Below are 22,062 nucleotides of genomic sequence, written 5' to 3'. Positions count from 1 at the left end.
TGGGTTGAGTTGGCTAAAGGTCTCGCATTTGTTTAAGGAATGACGAATGATATGGAGGCAGGTGGAGGAGTCGGCTGTGTTTGTAAGGACTCTTCAAAGAAAGACACGTACTTGTATCTATTGTCCCTCCCATCTGCAATAGTCTTCTCTTTCTGCAACAACATTGATTTAACATAATCGCAAAGAGGCTGAAGAAGAAAGAGCCTTTCACAAGCTCAAGTGCAGAATAAACACAACACTGTCACAGCCGACAAAGAGTTTTTCTGTTAACTAGAAAAACATCAGACCAATAACTAACTACAATGCTGCAGGTATGAGGGAGTTAGAGCTCAGACGATGGAGCACAGAAACAATGGAAAGAGGTGAAAGAAAAAGGTGGACAGAGTAAGAACATTGAACCTTACTCAATCCGTTAAAATTAGGACATAATAGTCTAATTGGCCTACATTTCCCTCAAATAACATGCCATTTTGAGATATAATTACAGCGATTAAATCTGACTTTGAAATCTGGGAGTGTTTCTCCATGTTCTGGTTCACACAGTGTGCTTTTGTAAGTATGTTTTGAAAGGCCGCAGCTGTATTTATAGGTCAAATTGCATGCAAGTGTTTTCTTAAGATCTGCATCGATGTAATAGCCATGTGAATTCGCTTTTCATCAACGGCCATGGTGGATAAAAATGACACACATAGGAATTAAGGTAAAAGGTACAAATTGTACACTGAAACACTTTGGCCCATTCATTCTGTGCCTCTACCTTTAAACTCCATTCATACTGAAAGATGTGGTGTTAAAGTTAATCACATGAAATAGGTCTGACAGATAATTTCCTGCACTTCTTAAGGAAATTGGGGCACGGCTCTTAGAGTGGTCTTTGTGCGCCTGTGAGCCTGTGATAGTGCTTTTTTTCCCGTCTAGTATGACTGCATGGAGCTGGGCATAGAATGAGCTCCTGTAGGTGTTCCTAATGACAGATACATGAATGTAAAAAAAAAATTGAGATTAAACATTCCTCCAGCAAACAACACCAAAGCACAACAAGCTAAAATACTTCCACACAGAGACAGTTTCCTACCTCAGCAGGCCAAAGCCTATTTTCTTGCTCTTCTTCTCGGTGTCCTCGGGCTCCGCTACTTTCTTTTTGTCTTTCTCTTTTGCTTTTCCTTTATTCTTCTCCTTTTTCTTTGTTTTTGCTTTCTTCTTCTTGTCCTTCTTGCCTTTCTCTTCCATCCGATCTCCTGCTCCTTGGCGGGACGAACCACTCGCAGGGGTGTCACGGCCTGAACTTTGCTCAGAATCATCATCTAAAAAAAAACATAGCAGTTAGAGGAAGATTAAGTAGAGCTGGAGGGAAATAGTGTTTTTAAATGCCACACGTGATAGTCTAACATTTCTTAATGTTGGATGTTTACTCTTCTATTATTCTGTGAATTTTACATCAATTACCAAAAAGCTGCTTAATGCAAATCCTTTAACAGGAGTCCCCTCCCAAAAAACTGACCAATCAAACCTTTGGTTATTCACAATGTATTAGTCTGGGAAAATCCAAGTCATATAACCACATGTGCCCAAGTAGTCAGTCACTTCATAATACATACATACATAATGACAAATGATAGTGGTGAGAGAATTTTAAATACACAAACCTTCTCTCCGGTCCTTACATGGACCCAAAGAAGAACTTTGTTCCTGCAGCAACAACTAATGAGGATCCAATGTAAATAAGTATTTGAAGAGTTTATAAGACACAGTCATTCAGTGACGGACTACTTGTGTTTGATAAACAGCCAAAACATCCTGGTCAGAAGTGAAGGCAGACGAGGGCCCCTGATACTAATCTCAAATTGAATATTAAATAGACTTGTGCAGAGTTTTTCTAGTCTTCAGAATACTCAAGTCGCTTTCACACCATGCACAGGTCACACCTCCCCATTCACACACTGATGGCAGAGGCTGCCATGTAATAACACACTACACTATTAACGACTTCCATTTATACACAATCATCGACTGCTGATGAAGCAGCAGGAGCCACTCGGGGTTAAGAGTCTTGCCCAAGGACACGTCGACATGTAGTTGTGAGACGACCCACTCTTCCACTAATCCTCAGCCAAACTGTCCCTCAAATGACCGGAGGAAGAAGTCAGTTCTGTGAAACTGGGGTCCATTAGAAAACAGAGTTTAGGGATTTAGCCAACACTCTTTAGCAACAGTGAATTTGCCATAAAACAGCACAGGAAGCATCAATATGAACACACACAAAAAAACACAAGCATCATTGTCCAAGCCGACAAATGAAAAAGCTCATGCACACACACATACACACACACTTGCGCAAAATAATGAAACTTTTCTGATTCAACATCTCAGTGGCAGATTGATTAACTCAGTGAAGTAATTAACTCCATAAAATAGAAAAATAAACTTTTCAAAGTGTTCACGTTGATGCCTCATTACATGTCAGACACACTGCAGGCATGGTCTTCAATGACAATGATCTCACACACACACACACACACACACACACACACACACACACACACACACACACACACACACACACACACACACACACACACACACACACACACACACACACACACACACACACACACACACACACACACAATGAACACTTGTCAGATTTGAAAAGATAACCAAACCAAATTAGATCCTTTAATTGAGACTTTACTCTGTGAGGCTATTCACTTCAGCTTTAATTACAAACACTGTCTCACAACAGAATGGAATTTGTCATTGTGTGCACAAGCCTGTGTGTGTGTGTGTGTGTGTGTGTGTGTGTGTGTGTGTGATATATATGAAGACCCAGGGCTCGATGTGCCAGACCTAGTTAGTCTTACAAGAGTTCCAAACTGAAAATGACCGCAGAAACATTTCACAGAACTTTCTTTTAAAGATTGTTTGTGTGTGCGTGAGTGTGTGTGTGTGTGTGTGTGTGTGTGTGTGTGTGTGTGCGTGTGTGCGTGCGTGTGCTTACAAATGTGTTAACATTAAACCAGTCAGTCTATTCTGCACAGTAGTTATCTTGATCAAAGGTTACACTGTCCTTTTAAATGATCTTCAGCTCACTGTCTAAAAAGCATAGCTCAGATACATTTAGAGCATGTGCAACTATAAAGTAGCTCAAGGAACTGCACATAATCTGTTGTGTCCTTCAACGGCCTTATAATGAAGTTCCTCCACCATAGCCCATTATGTGAATCCACATTGCTGTATGTTTTCCTCCACTTGGACGGACCTGACCAGTCTCTTAGATGGGCTAAACCTCTCTCTCTCTCTCTCTGTCAATCATCATCACCACTTTGCTCCTCGTTGCATCACGCTTTTGTTTAGCAGTTGATTTTGTAAGTTAAGTTTCACACCAATCAACACGCAGCGCGCACACTGACTCACTGATGAAGAGGAGACATCTCTCTTCTCTATTGAACATCGTTCTTATTTTTGGCATCTTTTGTAATAAAACCTTTGTGCCGTTCAGTTAAACTTTTTTTTTTTTTTGTCATGAGGAGGCGGGTTTAACAAGGTGACGACAACTCATTACTAAAAACTGAAGCGACTGCTTTTCCCTGGGTGTTGAATAGTTTGTAAAATGGCCCTGTGACATTTAATTATTACTATTTATTAAAAAAACAACATGGTTCATTAAGAATGAAAAACATCTGTAAAGACAAGAACACTTTGAATGTTGTTGTTTAATTGTTTTGTTTTTTTTCTTTCTTTTGTAATTGGAAGGCAACTTTTCAGCTCAGACTCAAATTACAGGAGGTAAGATCTCTATCAGTTTATTGTAGAAACAAAAGAGTGTCAGAGAGGGGGAAAGGACATTCAAAAAAAGAAGCCACAGGTCAGTTTTGAACCCAGGCCGCCTGCTTCAAGGACTACAGCCTCTGTACATGTGCGATCTATCCACTACACCACCGGCACCCTCAAAAAGTTATTTCTTTAATGTAAACTTGCCTAAAATTACAGCAATGATGTTGCATGTGTCACTAATAAACCAACCACTGCTCAGAAACACAACAAGAGATGTTACGTATGCAAATTTATATCTCTTCCTTTATTCTCCTAAATCAGGCATTCATATAAGTACAAGTCAGTGTATTATTATTTTATTATGTTACCCCCCCCCGCTCCATTTACTGATGGTGTGTGAAGAACGAGTGAAAGCGAGAGGAGAGACAAAAAAGTATTACGCACTATAATCCATCCCAGCTGACATGAGACATCAAAGCAAGTGACTCAAAGCCTGTGTTGAATAGTCCTCTTGACAACTCTATTCACTGGAAACTGTGAAGCGCTGTGGTATTAGCTGGATCCAGCTAAACAATTCATCAGCTACAGATGAACTCTGACTAAATACTCACTGTGCACTTGTGCTGTCTGGAACGTTGGCAGTGTTAAAGAAGTACGAAAAGTGAATATGATTTGAGCCGAGGAAAAAGTTTTATAAAAAAAAGGCAGAGACAAGAGGAGGCAGATCTACTGTGTACTTCAGAGAACTGTTCTCTGTCAATTAACGGCAGCTTTCAAAGTGTTGAATGTTTAGAAAGATGGTGACAGATGCGGCCACTGCGTGTGTGTGCTGTTGACATGCCCTATTAGTCCCATCCTGTGTGAGTGTGGTGATCTGAAACAGCCCGACTCATTACTCGGGTGCTGACTGATAAGAGCTTGCTGCTAATAACACAGCTGGGAATTGAAACACACCTTCCGGTGAAACAAACCAAGCAGCTACCATTTAGCTCCATGATAAATAATTAAAGCTGAAGTCCAGTTTGGGACCAGGGCACAAATAGTGAGACATAGTGAGGCAATACTTCTGCTTTATCTCATGTGGTATGTGTGAAGACTTCGAGCTGGGGTGTTTTTCTTATTCGTCAATACCTTTGTTGTTGTTGTTTTTCAGTGAACTAAACAGAATAACAATCATCCAAGATCAAAAGTTGCTGTGGTATGACTGTTAAATTATCTATTTTGAACTTAACTCAACTGTCACTTACTGTCTGTATATTGTGTTTTATTTTGAAATTGACCGAACGCTCTGTGTGTTTCCTTGTCAACTTCCTGTCCGCTGAGATCTATTTTGTCCAACTTGACGCGCGCTGGCAGCAAGCTCTGTCGAAAATAGACCCGCAGTGTATTTATCGTAGTGGCACTGCTGGCACGCTCTGGAGACAGACTGTGGTGCTCACTGTTGAAACAGGAGAAGTGACTGAAGTGGCAGCGAACAGCAGTGCTGATGGACCAAGTACGTGGAAACTGGCAGTGACACTTAGCATCGTTTTCTCGGAACAAATGTTCATTCTTCTTCTCCCTGTTATTTTTGTATGATGGTAGAATTTACAGCTAGCTCACACTGGGTGCATTCATACAACAAAAAAGTGCCATAACACAACACAAGCTCATCTTTTCCATTACTTACCATCATCATCTTCAGCTGGCCCGTCGTAAGACTTATCAATAGCTGCTCTGAAGCTCTCGTTGCAGCCTCTTCCCCTGACCATGTTTTGGCGAGGCCGGTGAAAGGGGAGGAAATCGTTCTTTCTGTTCACCTCTGACATGGCCGTCTGGAGACTCTCCAAAGAACTAGACTTCTTCAAGCCCAGGGTAGGTCCGAGTTCTACAGGCGTTGACGGAGCTGGAGGGGCAGTGAGACAAACAAAATGTAAGTGATATGTTTCGATCAGCGTAGGCCCTGTGTGCGCTTGGAAATAACATCCGTCCTGGGTGATTCAATTACACGAAAAAACAGCCTTTAGGTACAGCTGTTCACATCTGGCATTAGAATTAATCTCCACATAACTCCTGTTGACAAGCAAGAGAGAGGATGTGGATGCTACTTAACTATTATTTCATTCCTCAGAAGACTTTGTGAATTATACTGTGGCCTAGAGTCTCTACATTTACTTGTCTCCTCTTTGTGTGTCCTGTGTTTTTTTCCCACGCTCAAAGATTGCAGGTCTCATCTCTCGCCTAAATCCAGGCACTGTCTCATCCTCTTCCCTCGATCCTTAAGGGATCATGCGGTATTGACAAATTTAGTTTAGTTTAGTTTATTTGTTTAGCACACATTCCAAAAAAGAAATCAAAATGGTGCAAGGAGGGAACGAAGCCCAACGGACTTGTACAAGAGTTCCACCCCTTTCAATGAATACAATCAATTTATATTTACAAGGCTAACAAATAAACATTTGACAAGTAAGGAGATAAAGTACAAACATAATTAGTGATATATAAAAAAAAAAGATAAAGGAGACAAAGTACAAAATAATCATAATTACACTGAAGACAATGGGAACAAGGTAATCATTGTAGATCCAAGAAATAAAAAATACAAAATAAATTGTTCTGTCCCTTACTGAACCGCTATTGTGAACAGAGCAGTTTGGGGTTGTTAGTACACAGCCTATGCTAATGCATACACTTTTTTTTTTTTTAAATAAAAAATATAACTAAAATCCTCTCCAGTAAACAAAGAAGACACTAGATAAGAAAGAAATAGAAATGGGCCTTTATTCACGACATCCATGTGGCTCATAAGACAAGATGATTTCAAGACATTCAAGCCTGTAATTATTCAGGAGCTTTCATACATGCACCTCACAGTGGCTCGATATAACTAGTATATGCATGAGGAGATTTCCACAAGACAAACACAACAGTGTAAAATAATATCATGACCACTGAGGCAAGTGGTAAACGGTATGAAGCAGCAAAATTCTGCTGTAAACCAATGATGTAACCATCCCGTGCGCACACTCACGGTACATTTTCCTGACTTTTACCTGCTTCTTTCGCAAGTCTGCTCTCAAGTTCAGCATGCGAGTGTAAGAGGCTAAAGAAAGAAGCAAGGCACAAACAAGCTTCAGATGTCGTCTGTGCAATTAAATCGCAAAAATGTCGTTGGGAGCACAGATAACTATAGATAGATAACTATATCCATGAGAAGTTATTACAGCTGGTGAGAGCTGGGTCCAACCCGGGAAAGGTATAATTAAAGATTTGTATTTTTTTTATTCACAAACTTGAAAAAAAGATCTTAAAAAATGCCATGAATATGTTACTACAGCCAACTCTACGTCTAACATCGAGAAATTAACAACCTGCTAAGCGTTGTTGTGATTGGCTTAAAAGCCTGAGAAGAATTTGGCGAGGGGCCAGAAAGGCTGTGACACAGCTGAACTTTAAAGAGCAGAGCCGGGGAAAAAAAACAGAGATGCATTTAACTGTGCTGTTGTTGAGTTCATGATGGATGTGAAGACTGCTTTACTGTTTCTGGTTCTCCATCCATCATCAGAAGTGTACTGTGAGCGATATTACTCAGGGAGGGAGGGATTCAGCAGAGAGGATGATGGAGAGGGGAGCAATAGATGAGAAGATGGAACAATGGTGGAAGCATTCGAGGGGGTTGTTGTTGTTGTTGCTGTCCTGCAGCAGAAACTACAGCCAAAGCTAACGGCACGCGGATTGCTGAAGTTGGAGAAAGTTCAGCCTCAATTTCACTCTGATGTTCCCTTTTCTCCGGTGAGGATTGCTGATTGTAAAACAGAAGAAGGAAAGAAGGTAATGTGTGCCTCCAAATTGGTTTGTCACTTACCGCCATCCAGAACAGGAAGACACTGACGGTGGGCAAGGTGGAGAGAAAAGGGACAGGAGAAAGTGGGCGAGAGCAAATTAAGTTTCCTCTGGGAAATACCACGGTGGCAGAGAGGAAGACAGAGAAAAATGGGGAACAAGGGAGGAAGGCTGGGCTTACTGCCAGCTCAAAATACTGGTAATCCTTACACACACACACACACACACACAAACACACACACACACACGGACAAACGTTTTGAATTCCTTGCTGGCCCCGGCTTGTCGATATGATGCCACTGTGATTCATGATAGCTAAACCTGCATCACTTTAGCTAATGATTCCCTGTACACACGACTGCTCCTTATATGCATGCGTGTGTGTGTGTGTGTGTGTTGTGAAAGCAGAGGAGATGAGAGGGTTGATGTGACTTCCACATCTATTTAAAGAACCATTAACCAAACAAACACAAACACACACGCCGTAATGACATGCACATGCATAATGCAAGGATGCTTCCAGGAGCCCAGATGGAGAAGGATCATAACATGTGACACTCCAATCCATACACACAGTCCGCATGACATTCAGGTGTGTGCTGGAGTCTTCTTCATACATCATTTATACTGAATCAACCCTGAGTCGGATTCTGTTTGATGCAGCTGATAGACGGACATGTTGGACATGTACAGAATATAGTTCAACATTTCCTGTAAGGAGCCGGTATGTTACAATAAATCACATGACTATATGAATCATACATCGGACAATATCCCCTCCCACAGAACTATCAATCTACTGCAGGTCATGTTTCCGTATCACAGGGTGTGATAGGTTAACTGTAAAGGGTTATCTTGATGCAGTTGCCTATGAAAGCAACCAAGAACCTCAGAAAAAAAATAATCATGTAATACCTCTCGCGAGAAGTTTAAACGGCGCTAGCCAGTTAGCCTGTCTGGTGCAATGGCTGAGGTAAAGAGACCGAAGAGGGCAGTGACGACCTAAATCTGAGAAGAGAGTGTAATCTAGCGAGTTTCCGAATGAACGTCCCTGCAAATATTATTCACCACCGATTGTGACGATTGTGTAACTTTAGGCGGGATCTTTATCGGTGTGATCATCGTCTTACGTTTAGCAGATTTACTGAAAGTCACCTAACCCAAGTTATGTTTCAGGCTTGTATACAAATAAATACATCAGTCTCTCTTAAGCCAAAAGTTGTCTCTCTGGACTCATGCAGTCATATTAGTGTACCCTGTCAGTTGGCATGGGTCTTTATTTTCCCGCGACACTGCTTGTTTATGTCAAACTTTTTCCATGGCTTAAAATTGAGTCCTCAAGGTGAACCTGAAATACCACTTTAAAACAACTGTTATTAAAGAATAAAAACTTCTCGCAACTCTAGCCTTCATTTTCTTAGCACAGTCTAACCAGCCTTCTGATCTTTAAGATTTAAAGTCTGTCCTCACAAAATGAGTTCTCTTAAAAGCTGCTTTAAATGCTTCAATGTAACACGGACATTTCTACATTTATTATGACCGTTCACAGCTGCCTTCAGTTCTTACAGAATGTCATGAGGACAGAATATAGCCTTGGCAAATAGACCCACTCAATGTCTTGTTGGAAGAGAATGAAAAGTTGAAAAACAGCCTAAAAGAAAAACAATCTAATTAATCATTCTCGGTCTGAGGATGGCGTGTATTCCTAAGAAAGGGAACATCTGAATGTTTCAATAGGTAATCCACTGTTTGGAAGCTCTCGGGATCAAGGATTAGAGCTGCCAGTAACATTTGGGCTGAGGCCAATTAAAGCATAAAATAATTAACTCGACTCGAATTGTCCAGGATTTTTGATGTATTATTCCTTTTGTTGACCCTCCAGTCCTGAAAGCCAAAAAAAACAACATTCTCAAAACACAGGAGATCCCGAAGTTAAGCCAGCATTTGACGTATTTATTTCAGTTACAATAAAGATAACCTTGCACACTTAAAGTCCAAATACATGTTTTGAATTGAACACATCAGTGTTTGGACATGCTTCCTGAATTTTAACAAGAGTCATACATTTTGATGATGAGTCTCATTGATATGCAGTGGAAGAAATCAGGGTCAAAGTTCTTTTTTTCCCACCGAGGCTCTCCGGAGTTTAAGAGCAATTGCTGTTGGTTTAGGATCTCTGGCATTGAGGAGAAGAGTTTGTTGATGCACGGTGACCTCTGAATGTGTGTGCAGGGGGCTGGATAGTGGCATGAAATAAATGGTTTCATAAATAGCTTGGTGGTGTGGGGCTTAGTTATCAGGGAATAAAATGAACTAAACAAACACACACACACAGAGACACACACACGCAGGGTGATGAGCATGCATCAAAGTGCTCTCACACACACAAACACATACTGGGTTTCCTTCTCACACAAAGTATTTTGCTGTGACGAGCAGGATTTGTGTCATAAATGTAATTACTGCTGTCCAACTGTAAGATGATAGAATTAAGCTGCTTTTAAAGAGAGAGAGAGAGAGCGAGAGAGCGAGAGAGAGAGAGAGAGAGAGGGAGAGAGAGAGAGGGAGAGAGAGAGAGAGAGAGAGAGAGAGGATGACAAGCAAGACAAATGTAACAAAGTGGTTTGATGGAGAGGACTCAGAGTGGCGGGGTTGGCAGAGAAAAAAAAAGACACTATGCGAGGATGCTATCGAACGAGGAACAAAGACTGAGCCTGGGAATGAAAGTAAGAGTATGGGAGGGATAAGGAAAACAAAGAGAGAGAGAAGCAGAGTAGGGGGGAAAGGGAAGAAAAAAACAAAATTATAAAATAATGGCAAACAAAACACAGAGACAGTACGCCAAGCTATCCCAAGGCTATTTAGTTGGCAGTAAAGCAATGGGCGACTTTGAAAGTCAAAATGACACCAAGGAGCAGCTTAGCAGTGGGCTGCAGCAACAAAGCCACAAGACTAAACATTCACACACACTTGGGAAGCTCTCAAATAGGAGACGCGACTAAATCACTGCTTTCTCTTTCTACATTATACGTACACAGAGAATACAGTGACGACAGAATGATTCTCCTCTTCCTGTACCACGGGTGGTTCCTGCAACAATGACAGATTTTTTTCCCCCCACATCAGAAACCTTATAAACATGAAGCAATGTCATCTGCTTTAATGTACTTAAAAAGTCATTAATGCTCCTGTAACTGTGTTGTCATTGGAGACAGTATATAGCAACAACATCCACGACTGAGTCTGACTCCCAACACTAACCAGCAACCATCATGTCCTTTCTTTTTCCTCTTCGATTTGAACGAAGAAGAATAATCAATCATTCTGATACTCGAATGGACGAGGTTTTGGGCGACACCAACAGAGAGCGTAATGTCACAGGCATTGCTTTAAAGTGATTCACAAATCTTAAAGACAAAGCAACAACCAACATAATGATAGTTACAATTATGTAATTACACTGAACACTATTTCTTAATTCTGTATTAGGTAAAATATTTTCATTTGTTGAATTTGTTTAGGTTATAAAACAGCGTGTGTGATAATTAAGATGAGTTTTATTTTTATTTTTATTTTTTTTTGGGGGGGGGTGCCTCATGCTAAACTTATAGCAGTTGTTTTTATCTTGAAGCAGAATAATCCATGTAAATGAAAATGTAATAGCATCTGTCATTGTAAGCGGAAAGACACAACAAGTAAACAAACTCTTTCAAAATAAATCCATCAAAGGGAATATAACTGATTAGTCCAGGACAGAAACAAATGGCTTCCCTCCTTTTTTTCTGCATCTCTCTCAAGCATCATACAATATCCAGCGCAGCACACGTCAGTGGTCGGCGTCTCGAGCCTGATAGAGATGAATGGCTGTACCATCAAGAAGCGACAGCGCTGACCATCTACTGATTACTGCTCACCTTTATTGGCTTACTGCGGAAGATGGAGAGGGGTCAAAGGGCATTCAATATAAAGAAAGGCAGTGAAGAGGACACACAGACTTTGAAACGTCAGTGTGTGCTTAATGTTGCAGACTAAGACGGATACCTTGTGCAAAAAGAAAAAGAAAAAAAAAAATACACAGAAGTGAAGAAGGCCGGGCACATACAGCAGCATGTGGAGGGAGTAGTGATGGAGAAGCAAGGATTGCTTAGTTCAGCTGTTTGAGGTTTGTGTCGGGGTGATTGTAAAGAGCTAATGTGTGGTGGCATGAAGTCGATTCGCACACGTGTACACAACCACACAGACACACAGGGACTCATGCACACACGAAGATGTACCGCTCTGGCTGTGACAAATTAATCCATCAATCCACATCAGCCTAACAAGGTGGCTTTCAGGTTAAACCCTCAGCAAAGTCTGCATGAGCCATGGAGACCAGGAAACAATGAATAAAAAAAAAAAAAAAAGGAGGGAGATGAGAAAAACGAGAGAGAAGAAAAAAACAGATAAGAAAAATGAGGAGACAATCACAGAGAAGCGGGGAGGCGGGGATGTGTCTCTCTAAAGACGCCGTTTTGGCAGAGTCTTTTCACTGTGTTACTGTCGCAGTCAAAGTCAAAGTTCCACGAGGGAGAGACGCAGACAATGGACTGCACCAGTCTCCCTCAGCATCACACCGTCCCCCCCCCCCCCCGACACACACACAGGCAGACGGACGCACACATTCTCAGATGATGTTCACTCTAAGCTCCTCTGCCTGTTTGTCAGCCTCTAAGCCTGATCGGCGTTGGCAAGTACAAGCGAGAGCAAGAGAGAGAGAGAGAGAGAGAGAGCGAGAGAGAGAGAGCGAGAGAGAGAGAGAGAGTGAGAGAGAGAGAGAGAGAGAGAAAGAGAGAGAGATGGTGGTGGGTGGAGGAACCAGAGTAAAACAACACAAAGACATCAACATGGAAAACTAAAACAAAGGCAGACACACAGTTTGGTTATTGAGTATCTTATGAACACCAGTTCAATCCAAGAAAAACTTGACTCTCTTGTGTTCGTGCATACAAGTGTATCATATTAAAAAAAATGTAATGTAAAGACAGTTTTACTGGCTGCCACTTGTTTACACTTTCATGCATTAAAAAAACACTTTTGAAGAAGAACCTGGCTAAAGACTAACAAGCAGTACTTTGTACCCAATCGGAGCAGGCGTGTTGTCATCATTCCCGAGGATACTTCCTCAAAGAAATAGCTCTGATACACTGACTGAGAAACACACAAACACGGAGAGCGCTTAGGACTGTCCCCGAGACCAAAGGAAACCGCAGTGAAAGAATCCCAGCTGCAACCGCTTGTTTTATGCCCAGTAAGCAGCGTGTGTGTGTGTTCACTGTACTTTGTCCTATTTCCAGTGGAAGGACGAGAGAATCAGTGTACAGAGAACAACATGGAGTGATTTCATATTTCTTCCTTTTCAACACGGCCCATGTTCAAGTAATTGAGCTCTCATATTTGTCTAAGCAGGGTTTCTATTTCTTCCTAATTATTTTGTTGTATAATTTAAAGAGTATATCATCAATACATGGTTGTTTATGAAGTTGTTCCTGTATTTTAATTATGTGAAGGAAGTCTTATGAAAACGGTTCTGCTCTAACCTTCGCGAGGGAAATGAATTCAGTCACAGAAACACACGCTCAGTCACACACACACACACACACACACACACACACACACACACACACACACACACACACACACACACACACACACACACACACACACACACACACACACACACACACACACACACACACTAACTCTGAGCGAAGGTTTCCACACAGCCAAACCCACACTGTCTAATACGGTTTCCCATTTCCGTCACTTTGCATCTCAGATTCAGCAAAATTATCATATAATATGAAATCTTCCAAGGTTCACATTTTCCACAGGATGATGGAGACTTTCCATTACGAGCACATTACCATAACAGTAATAGTTTCGTGTGTGTGTGTGCTACTTGTGGTGTAGTTGCCCGGTGGTTTCATGGGCTGGGAAGGAGAAGACCATATCTGGAAGTGAAAAACTACATTCCCAGAAATCATTGTCTTTAAAGTCCTCATTTTCCAGGACCCCCCCTCCCCTCCCCTCCCTGCTCCTTGCAAAAAGTCCATGCAGCTGTTGAGCGTCTCAGCTCAGGCTTTCTGGAAGGATTTCAGTTATAAAAAATGCATTAGAGCAAAGTAGGTTGGAAAAGACTGCCACACTTGCCAGACACACACTCTCTTTAACAACTCTCGATGCAGAATAACAACAATACAGGAGATATGCTGACAAGCAGCAGGTATGAGGCATGGGTTTAAAAAAAAAAAAAAAAGTGACAGAAAATTGCACAGGGGTAAAAAAGGCCTCTCAAAGGCTTTAGTGGACACCTAACAGGGACAGTTTCTGACTACATGAAGGTTAATCTACAGAGATTGAAAAGTAGGTTGGGATGTACAGATCAGCTTTCTCTGAACAACTTTATCATATTATCTTTTATCAACTTTTATCACTGCTGCCTCAAACGCAGGTCAACGTCAGATGTAGAGATCAAGACAAGGCGATACAGTAAGTAGACGGATGTTGTCTCTGATGTCAGTCAGTCAAAACAGAGTCAGAGGAACGATTGCATGTTCACAGACTCTTGATGTTCTGTTACATAAAAACCAGGAGTAGCTGCACAAAAAACAGCAGAATATTGAAGAAAAGTGCGCTGTATTCCTCCACGACACAACTGGACGACATTGTTTCTTACAGATGCACTAAATTAAACTCCCCAATGTGTCAATAACATTGACTTGTTTGTGTAAGCATCATGTCAATGATAAAACGTATGACAAACATGCTCAGACTCAGTTTGCTTACAACTACATTTGTTTAGGAAAAACACGAGAACATGTAACAATTCTCCCTGTGGAAAATAATCTTCCTCTGAGCCTTCATTGCTTTATTTGCTTTTTTTCGTCTTTTGCTTTTATTTTGACAAGGCTATGTTTTGTCCAGAACACATCTGAACACTGTCCAGTTGTCTAATTGCTAATAGAGCATGCCTTCTATACCACATGTGCAGTTTACCTTTACAACCAAGATGGGAAAAATATATTTTTACATCTGATCTTTACATCTCCTTTATAGCATTTTTTTTTTAAAACGTTATGAACACCGAACATGAAAGTCAAAAGCGCCGTGTCTAAAACTGAACCGCAGCAGAATGTGGAAAAAGGCTGAAACTGATTGACACCAATGAAGTGGCAGGCAGCAAGTCAGACATATAGGGGAATGAAGTCAAGTGCTCTTATATTCAAGTAGCTGCAAATGATATGTTGCCAGACTTCAAGGCAAAGCGAGAGATGGACATCAAATTTTTTAAAAGAAGTGTGTGTGGACTACATCAGTCATTCGTTCCCCTCGGTTTCCTTCCACACGACGACTTCGTTTCTGCTGAAAGAACATGTGTGTCATACAGAAGTGGCCATAGTCCTCCTACCACGTCTCTCGCCCAATCCTATCTTACTTTCATCTGCACTTCAGTGTAACCAGGGACGTGTTGTAGAGGGAGGAAGGGACAGTGATATACTGTAGCTGACTGAGGAGAGTGAAGAGGATTATAAATGGCACCTAATGGAGGGGCAAACACAGAGTGACTATTGGAGGGGTGGAGGGTGTTCACACAGCAAAAGAATAGAAGTAAAAAAAGCTCTTTGTTTTTTTTCTTTATGTACCAGCAAATCAGAAGCCAGCAGGGGATCCTTCAGCTGCAATAAATTCTGTTTACTATTTTATTCCAAGTGTGCACTCAACACCCCTCCACAAACACGCACAAACAGAAGACACACAAATGCATATCACACTCACAAATAAAACACCCACACACACAAACATAGGTAAAACAGACTCATCTCCTCAATATGTTTACACTGAAGGCTTTAATACTCAATTCTGACGTATAGATCACCTCTGATTCTTTTCTTCGGCTCTTCTCTTTACTTATTAAAGGCTGCCAGAATCAGATTCTCAAAACTGACCCACATTCTCAGTAGATTTGGGTCTGCAGTGTGAACGTGCACAGCCTTAACTGCATGTTGCTCTTGTTCTGACCTTCTTTGAAATCAAGCGAGATTAAAAAGGGTTTGTTTCATTTAATCTGAGAGTGTGTTGCCTGCATTCGTCTTACCTGCAGGGCTTCCAACCAAAGCTCCAACGTTGCTCTCATCTGCGACTAAAAGAAAAACAAAAAACAAAGACATGTTAAATACTCACCATGAACACACTTTCCTTTCCTTCAGATTACTCCCTTTATGATGTATGTACTTTCATTATGCTTTGTGCTTACCAAGAGTCACACTTATTTTCACATAAACATTACTTTACATAAACTTTTTATATGGTATTACATTTCTTTTTCTGGCCTTCTTCCCAGCTTTAAGTTTTAATTATATTATTTGTTTTTGTTTCCCTTGTTGGTCTCGAGCCACTCTTGTCTCTGTGATGATTGGTCAGTCTCACTGCTATTGAAGTCATTTCACTTCCTCCCTTCTCTCTCACCTCATTTGTCATTTACACTCCCTTCTCCCCTTCAGTCTCATATTCCCCTCGTCTCATTTCACAGCCTCCCTCTTCACCCTCTGCCCTTTACCCTTACGTGTCTTTTCTAAACATTTTTTTTAACTTCAGTTGTCATGCTTTCATCCGGCAGTCTTCTCCTCCCTCTTCTCCTCCTTTGATCATTGTCTCTCCGTCATTGCTTCTTGTTTTCCCTCCTTTCACTTTCTCCTGCTTCTGCCCAATCCCCATTATTTCTCTCCCTCCCTCCTAAAGCCACAACGCAGCCCAATGTCAACAAGGAACACATTGACTGGTAGCAACATTAAAAAACACGCACACATGCACACTTAAACCACAGAAACCCAACAGTGACATGGCTTCTCCCAGCAAATACTTCTCTAATGAAAACCAAACCTGAAGAGTAATACTAGCTGTGTGTGTGTGTGTGAGTGTGTGTGACGACATCTGTCTGCGGTGAATCAACGAGACCGCCTCAGCAGCCCGGTAGTTAGTGGATTACTGTGTGTGTGCCTACTTCAGCAGAACTTGAAATGCCACGTATGTGACGCACACAGAGGGAGAGAGTCATGTACACACGCACACACACACACACACACACACACACACACACACACACACACACACACACACACACACACACACACACACACACACACACACACACACACACACACACACACACACACACACACACACACACACACACACACACACACACACACACACAGGATTTACAAATGGTTCTCCCTTGTAGCCCGTTTTGATACACAACCCCCTGTACTTAATTTGCAACAAAGACGATTTGAAATCGAATACTGTTCAACATGGAAAAAGGGAAATACTGAAAGAGGCAGGGAGAAATAAGATAGAGGGAGCCAGTGGCCTAATGGTAAGTGTTGTCCTTAAAGTGAGCAGCCAAGGTTCGAGTTCCACCTTTGGGCTCCTTTCCTGTGTGTTGCTCCCCACTCTCTCTCGTTTCTGCGTCTGTCCAATGTCCTGTCTCTCTCACAGAGGCATGAAAAAGGCCCAAATTAAATCTTGAAATTGTTAGAAAATGAAATCAGGGCAATTAAAAAAAATAAATAAATAAATAAAAAAAAGATGTTATGTAACTGAACCTTGAAAACAGCTGTGAGTGCTTTCTCCGTCCATTTCCTTTTCAAAACCACCAAAACACAGCCTGGACTCTTACCCAAACAGGACTGCTTTGTTGTTGATGTTGTTGTTAAGAAGTAGTTCTGATGTTGACATAAATCCCTGTTATGGCCCCTCGTTACATCGAAGACTTTTATAAGCATGTAAACGAGGCTGAATGCCTGCTGGTTGGAGAACAATAGAGACAAGTTTGTGGTTTTGTAACTGCATTTCTTGAATAAAAATGTGACCAAAAGTGCTCGTTCAACTGTTTCTTTGCATGAATCGAAATCACAAAGGAACAGCACAATTCTGTTTGAAGACAATGGTCCCAAAAGAAAATCATGGAGAATCGAACATCGAGTGGATTCTTGAATTGAGTGCAGTAAAACAAAACTAGTAAAACACTGAAAACTGTACGGAGGTTCCAGAACTCTGTTCTATAGAATAGATCCGAGGTTGTTATTTGTTTGTTTTTTTAACCTTTCAGTCAAATCAACTGAATTTTCTTTATGAAAACATACAAGTTCAGACACTGAATGCAATAGAGTTTAAAATCTGTTTGATGATGTACAGAGGCATTAACCTGAGCCACACTATACGCTACACACTATGACAGTGATATCAATCCTATCACATCTGGATGTGAATAGTATAAAGATATGTATCCATTTATGACAGACAAACGGCCGGCCTGATGGATGGATGGAAAAACACGAACTGTAGATAACTGATTTAAAGAGGGAAGAAGCTGATTCATGTTGCTGCTCATTAAGAACGGTCTGCAGGAGTTTAAATGACATAAACGTCATGCATAACCTCTTCTGGAGCTGATATCTCTTTTCAAAACGTACTGTAAGCATTTCCATAACTACTAATGAGCACTGTCTGATTTCCATATGGGTAGGATGGGGAGCATGCAGGAAAAAAAATAAAAATCTAATGCTAATTGATGCTAAAATTAGCTGGCTATATCACCTCATTAGCTAGCTGCCTATATAGTAAACATGTTGTAGTAATGATAGCAGGCCTAATAACAAAGTCAATAAACCTGATGCAGGATAAGCTGTTCCTTTGAATCTCACTTTACTATACACATAACTACACAACCTCCTCACACCCTTCTAGAGACTGCCATTACTTTTACAAGAAAATAGAGTAAAACAAAACGTAAGAAATATATAATCTTTGTAAACTCATTTCTGTCTTTTAGCTGCTGTATACTTGTCTTGTTTATGATGAACAAACTCCAGCAATTTCTAAAGATAAAATTTTGCCTCTGATAAAACATATTATATTGGCTAACTGTTAGTAAGAAAAAAAGAGACACTAATGAGTGTTATTGAACTGTAATCACTGCTGTTTGATAGTATTGTACGGGGACACATTGGAGCGTTTCATCAAAAGTGTCTACAGGATGTTCGGAGAGAAGATGGAGAGTGTTAAACACAAAGCAGTGATGGAAACGTGCGTCTGCAGTTTAAGCGATAGAGGAGACATCCCCTGATTGGTTGATTGGTGGTTTCATCAGTCTGCATGTCAAGTTGTCCTTGGGCCAGCTGCCGAACCCCAAATTGCTCTGGAAAGCTGTGCCATCAGCGTGTGAGGGAGGACTGGAAAGTATAAGTGTAGAGCTCCTCGAGTCATTAACAAACAAGAAGAGCGTTAAGCATGTGCAGTCCATTTACAATGAACAGTAACACAGTGCAGACTATTAGCATGTCATTCATGTAGCATGGACGTCTGTGCCTTTCAAAAAAAAAAAAACCCCTCCTGTTCTTTTTTCTTCACGTCTTTCTCATTCTCTCACACAAACACACACGTGGCTCGCAGAGAGCCAGCTTGAGGAGGAGGACTGAGGGAAGTGACATTTAAAACAATACGCTTTTGTTGTGCTGCACCATGTGCTGTCATCTTACCCAGATGTATGCATGTGCGCAGACCTAACAACACACACATACACACATGTTGGAAGTTGACTAACTGAAATTTCACCGAACCGTCACATCAGAAAACCAGCAACAGGTGGCAAAGCTGACAGTGAAAGAAGCGTCCCATCGGCTACAGATGTGCTCATCCTAGGTTGGTTTTTGTTTTGCAAGATAATGAAGCCAAATTCAAATCCTCAAACCCCAATGGACACCCACTCCTTTGTCCTTTATCAAACTTTTTTAAATATAGGGAGGAGAAAGACAGTGGGAGTAGTTAGGGAAAAGTAAATCAATACGAATATGCAATGCCATCTCACACAGTTCTTCTTCTACATCCTTTTCCATTTAAAAATTCAACACACAACTCGTGAATTGATTTTAGATGTGGAGAACTGTAAATTGTGTCATGGTTTTCATGTCGTTTCCCCTTAAAATATGCCTAACATCACTCTATAAAATATATGAAGTCAAAGGAAACTGAGGTGTTAAGTACAGTATCCAGTATTACTGATTACTTGTATCAGTGTATCTTTACAACGATATATACAGTATATATATATGTACCATATATGTTGCTGCATTCTAGTGAGTACACAAGTCATGAAGCAATAAAAAAAACCTCAACCAAAACAGTTCTCATGGTTGCAGTAATCATGCAACAAGCATTAGTGACACCCAACCTGTATGAGTAGAAAAGCTGTGAGTATGTGTGGGGCTGTGCAGTTTGTAGTGCATGTCTGCAGAGGTGTCAGTCTGCATGTGGCTTTCAGAAGCATGCCGTGGGTCCAGCAGCCATGCAGGCATATTTAAGAATCTTCCAGGATAGGATGCATGCAGCCAACATGCAGAGCTCAGAAACAGAACAAAATCTCCCCACCAGTGTGCTGCTGGTTCTGTGTCGTACCCAGGTCCATGCTCTTGGAGGCTTTGACGTGCTGGAACTGACGCTGGTTCTGGTCCTGGCTCTGGGGGGGAGACTGGGGCTGAGCTGTGCAGGAGTGGAGAGAGCTTTCCCTGGAAGAAAATGTTGAACAAGTTATTACCAACGATGCTTTGACATCTTTTAAAGGCTTGAGGCTGGCTCCAAAAGCAAGTCGACCCCATGACAACCCATGATGACAATCAATAATCAATAACAAACTCCCCAGCATGATAGCACTATCAGGTATGTATACAGCCTGGTTAAAAAAAAGGGTTTTGGTCTTTGTAGCTACTTTTCAGAACACAGTACCTCTTCGCTGTTGGAGTGTCTTTGGTGCTTTATGGGGATTTCTTGATGCAAACATAAGAAATGTGCAGTTATTGTACTAACAGACTATTCAAGAAGTGGAAGCGGCAGCTGTTGTTGTTTCGGTGAACAACATTTTTGTTCTTATGTCTAATTGCCTGGAATCATTGTCTATCCTGATCATTCCTCTCTTGTTCACTCAATGTTTGTTAAAAAATGAATCCAGTGCACTGAAGTGAGGATTGATATGAGCTTTTCATCCCAGAGAGGGTCGAGGATTTTTTTTTTTTTTTTAAGTTATCTGATTGTCTTTTCACTACATTACACACATTTCTAAACAATTTTAATCTCACACATAAAAATGCCACTTATTTTGTATTACTGTGAGAAACAAAATGTTAAAGCAGCTTCTTTGCCAGCTCTTGTATTAGTCATGTGTGTTTACTGTAAGACTTCAACATATTGTTGCTCTGGAAATGAGTAAATTGTTGGAAATCGAGGCTTTAATTTGACTTGTTTCTGAGGCTAGAAATCCATTATTCATGCAGGTTTTTCTAAGAAGAACTTGACGTTTTTACCTGAGTAATGACATCTTCACTTTTTTCCCCAATAGCTGACAACAGAATTCTAATGTTGAGGAAGTGATTGCCGATCGGGATTGTCAATCTTTGCTGAGATTTGTTTTCTTATTGACTTTTGTTTATGAAGCAAATCCACAAAGAAAAGCAAACACACACAGACCACCACACACCTTTCCTGTTGGTAGGAGTGATGAGTCGAGCAGCTGAACTCTGTTTCATGTCCATACAGCTCCCCGTCCTCTTCTTCGTCCATGTGAGAATAACTTCCATTGGTCACTAAAAAAAAAAAAAAAAAACAGTAGAAATTAAACATGTGAGAAATGGTGATATGGAACTAACATATTAGCAAACCTATTTCTCTACTTTTTAATCATTTTTTAAAGGCATATTGAATATATTTCTGTCAAAACAAAACATCAGACTTCCTTCAGTGTGTGCACACACTTTGGCTGTCATCGTCCTGGGACTGGGTTGTGTTTTCGCCCTGCTCTCCCTCACCGTGGCTGTTTTCTAAACCTCCTCCTACATGCTACTATCAAACACAGTGTGCAGTATGTACTCTTCACTATGTTCAACAGTAATTTGTAGCATGACTGCCAGTCCGTGGTTATTTTTGCAGTATGCTAGGAACAGCTAAGCTGGTTTTTGGTCTTGGTCCAGGAAGTAAACAACAGCCCAGCTGATGGCTGAAACATTACTGCAGTGTATCATCCAAGTTCTCAAACAAGCTGTCGATATTTGACATCTCTGTGTGATTACTCCCCCTGTACAATAGCTCTTGCTATCTGTCATTTGATCTCCGACATGGCGCTTTGCATTGTGGGAAACGGTAAAAAAGGATGACTGGTCTCATGTATACTGTGAATTTTCTGATTCCGTACAACATCTGGATATTTTTGGGATACTTCGGATCTTGTATTTGTTACTTTATTGTATTGTTATTTGTTACATACTGAATTTTGGGAAAATCAATATCTATATCAAGTATAGTAGGTGGTTTTGAAAACAGTCAAGTGCGTGTGTGTGTGTGTGTGTGTGTGTGTGTGTGTGTGTGTGTTGCAGATCC

General features: G+C 40.9%; 1 protein-coding gene across 3 annotated transcripts in view; it reads right to left on the bottom strand.

Moving 5' to 3' along the window:
* LOC306832593 (partitioning defective 3 homolog B-like) overlaps positions 1-22,062 on the bottom strand; it is a 201,422-nt gene that overhangs the window by 81,375 nt on the left and 97,985 nt on the right. For 2 of the 3 annotated variants that reach the window (XM_079357396.1, XM_079357398.1), the window contains exons 15-19: positions 21,167-21,272; positions 20,065-20,201; positions 15,731-15,775; positions 5,444-5,659; positions 1,076-1,304 (exon numbers count right to left, since the gene is read on the bottom strand). In XM_079357396.1, coding sequence (XP_079213522.1) covers positions 1,076-1,304; positions 5,444-5,659; positions 15,731-15,775; positions 20,065-20,201; positions 21,167-21,272 — 733 coding nt within the window. The remainder of the gene's footprint in view (positions 1-1,075; positions 1,305-5,443; positions 5,660-15,730; positions 15,776-20,064; positions 20,202-21,166; positions 21,273-22,062) is intronic. The other variant, XM_079357397.1, reaches the window with a different exon arrangement.

Source organism: Symphodus melops (assembly GCF_947650265.1).
Source record: "Symphodus melops genome assembly, chromosome: 12".
Classification (NCBI taxonomy): Eukaryota; Metazoa; Chordata; class Actinopteri; order Labriformes; family Labridae; genus Symphodus; species Symphodus melops.
Note: the sequence above shows the minus strand (reverse complement) of the source record. Positions and strands in the feature narration are given on the sequence as shown.